Source organism: Cystoisospora suis (genome assembly GCF_002600585.1).
Source record: "Cystoisospora suis strain Wien I chromosome Unknown contig_2389, whole genome shotgun sequence".
Classification (NCBI taxonomy): domain Eukaryota; phylum Apicomplexa; class Conoidasida; order Eucoccidiorida; family Sarcocystidae; genus Cystoisospora; species Cystoisospora suis.
In genome coordinates this window covers 8,139-9,092 of record NW_027155188.1, presented here as the reverse complement: position 1 = coordinate 9,092, position 954 = coordinate 8,139, and the positions used below count along the sequence as shown (strand labels likewise).

Sequence of the window (954 nt, the reverse complement as noted above, 5' to 3'; positions counted from 1 at the left end):
TCAAACGGATCGGGCCCTACGCTCTTGCCGAGCCGCTGCGTTACGTCGCCCGGAGCGAGGCCTCCAGATTCTTTTGTGTCTCTTCTCATCATGGCCAGTCCAACATCAGGATTATGCAGTCTGATCTATCCATCAGGTAATTTCTCTCCTGTAAGCGAACCCTACTCACCCACACGTCAGCAGTACGACCGGAGTGGCTCAACAATATGTGCGGCTACGGAGGGCGCTATAATCCATCGGATTTCTTCTTCCAAGGACGAGCGCGTGGCGACATGCGTTCATCCTTTCGCTACCGTCCGTCCTGCCGGCCACCAGCGCGCCCACTTCGGCTCCGCTCTGGGTTACCAGTCCCCTGCCGCGCGCTATTCTCCTACACACTCCGGAATGACTTTCTCGCCTTCGTATACCACGGAGCATCCTACGGCTGCGGATCAGCAATGCAACTCCTTCATACCCGTCACCCAACGGGATTCATTGTCCATAGCATCAGGCAACCGGCGTACGGTGGGTGACTTAGAGCACCGGCCGCACGCGCCTGAGGAAATGGCCGGGACGCCGCAGTGCTACTACTTTGAATCTCCTGGTACCGTCAGCCACGACAGATCCGGAGAAGCCCATGTGCAAGAACCACAGACGAGCTGCTCAACCCGAGGACAGGTGAAGCTTCCTGGTGCCGCAGCTGCTGTCCAAGACTGCTTTTTCCCTTCCCACGGGCAGACACCCCGGTTTGACTCGCGTTCTCCCGGGTCGCCGAGTCAGTGCTACCAGTCCAGCCAAAAAGAGTGCAGTCCTGAAGACCCACGTTTCAGAGCGCATGCCCATGAAAAGGATGCAGCGGACGCAGGGACATCAGACTGGAACACTCGAAATTGTCAGGACAACTCCGGCGTGACAGCAGAGGTAAAACACGTACAGGGAAGCCGACCCGAACGAGCCGAGCAGGGCTCGGCTCCG

General features: G+C 58.3%; 1 protein-coding gene across 1 annotated transcript; it reads left to right on the top strand.

The window, feature by feature from the left end:
• CSUI_004981 (uncharacterized protein) lies at positions 1–907 on the top strand (the record flags this gene model as incomplete). Its single annotated transcript, XM_068065162.1, has 1 exon — positions 1–907. A coding segment is annotated over exon 1 (816 nt), but the record flags the coding sequence as incomplete, so codon positions are not given.
• Between the last annotated feature and the right edge of the window lie 47 nt (positions 908–954).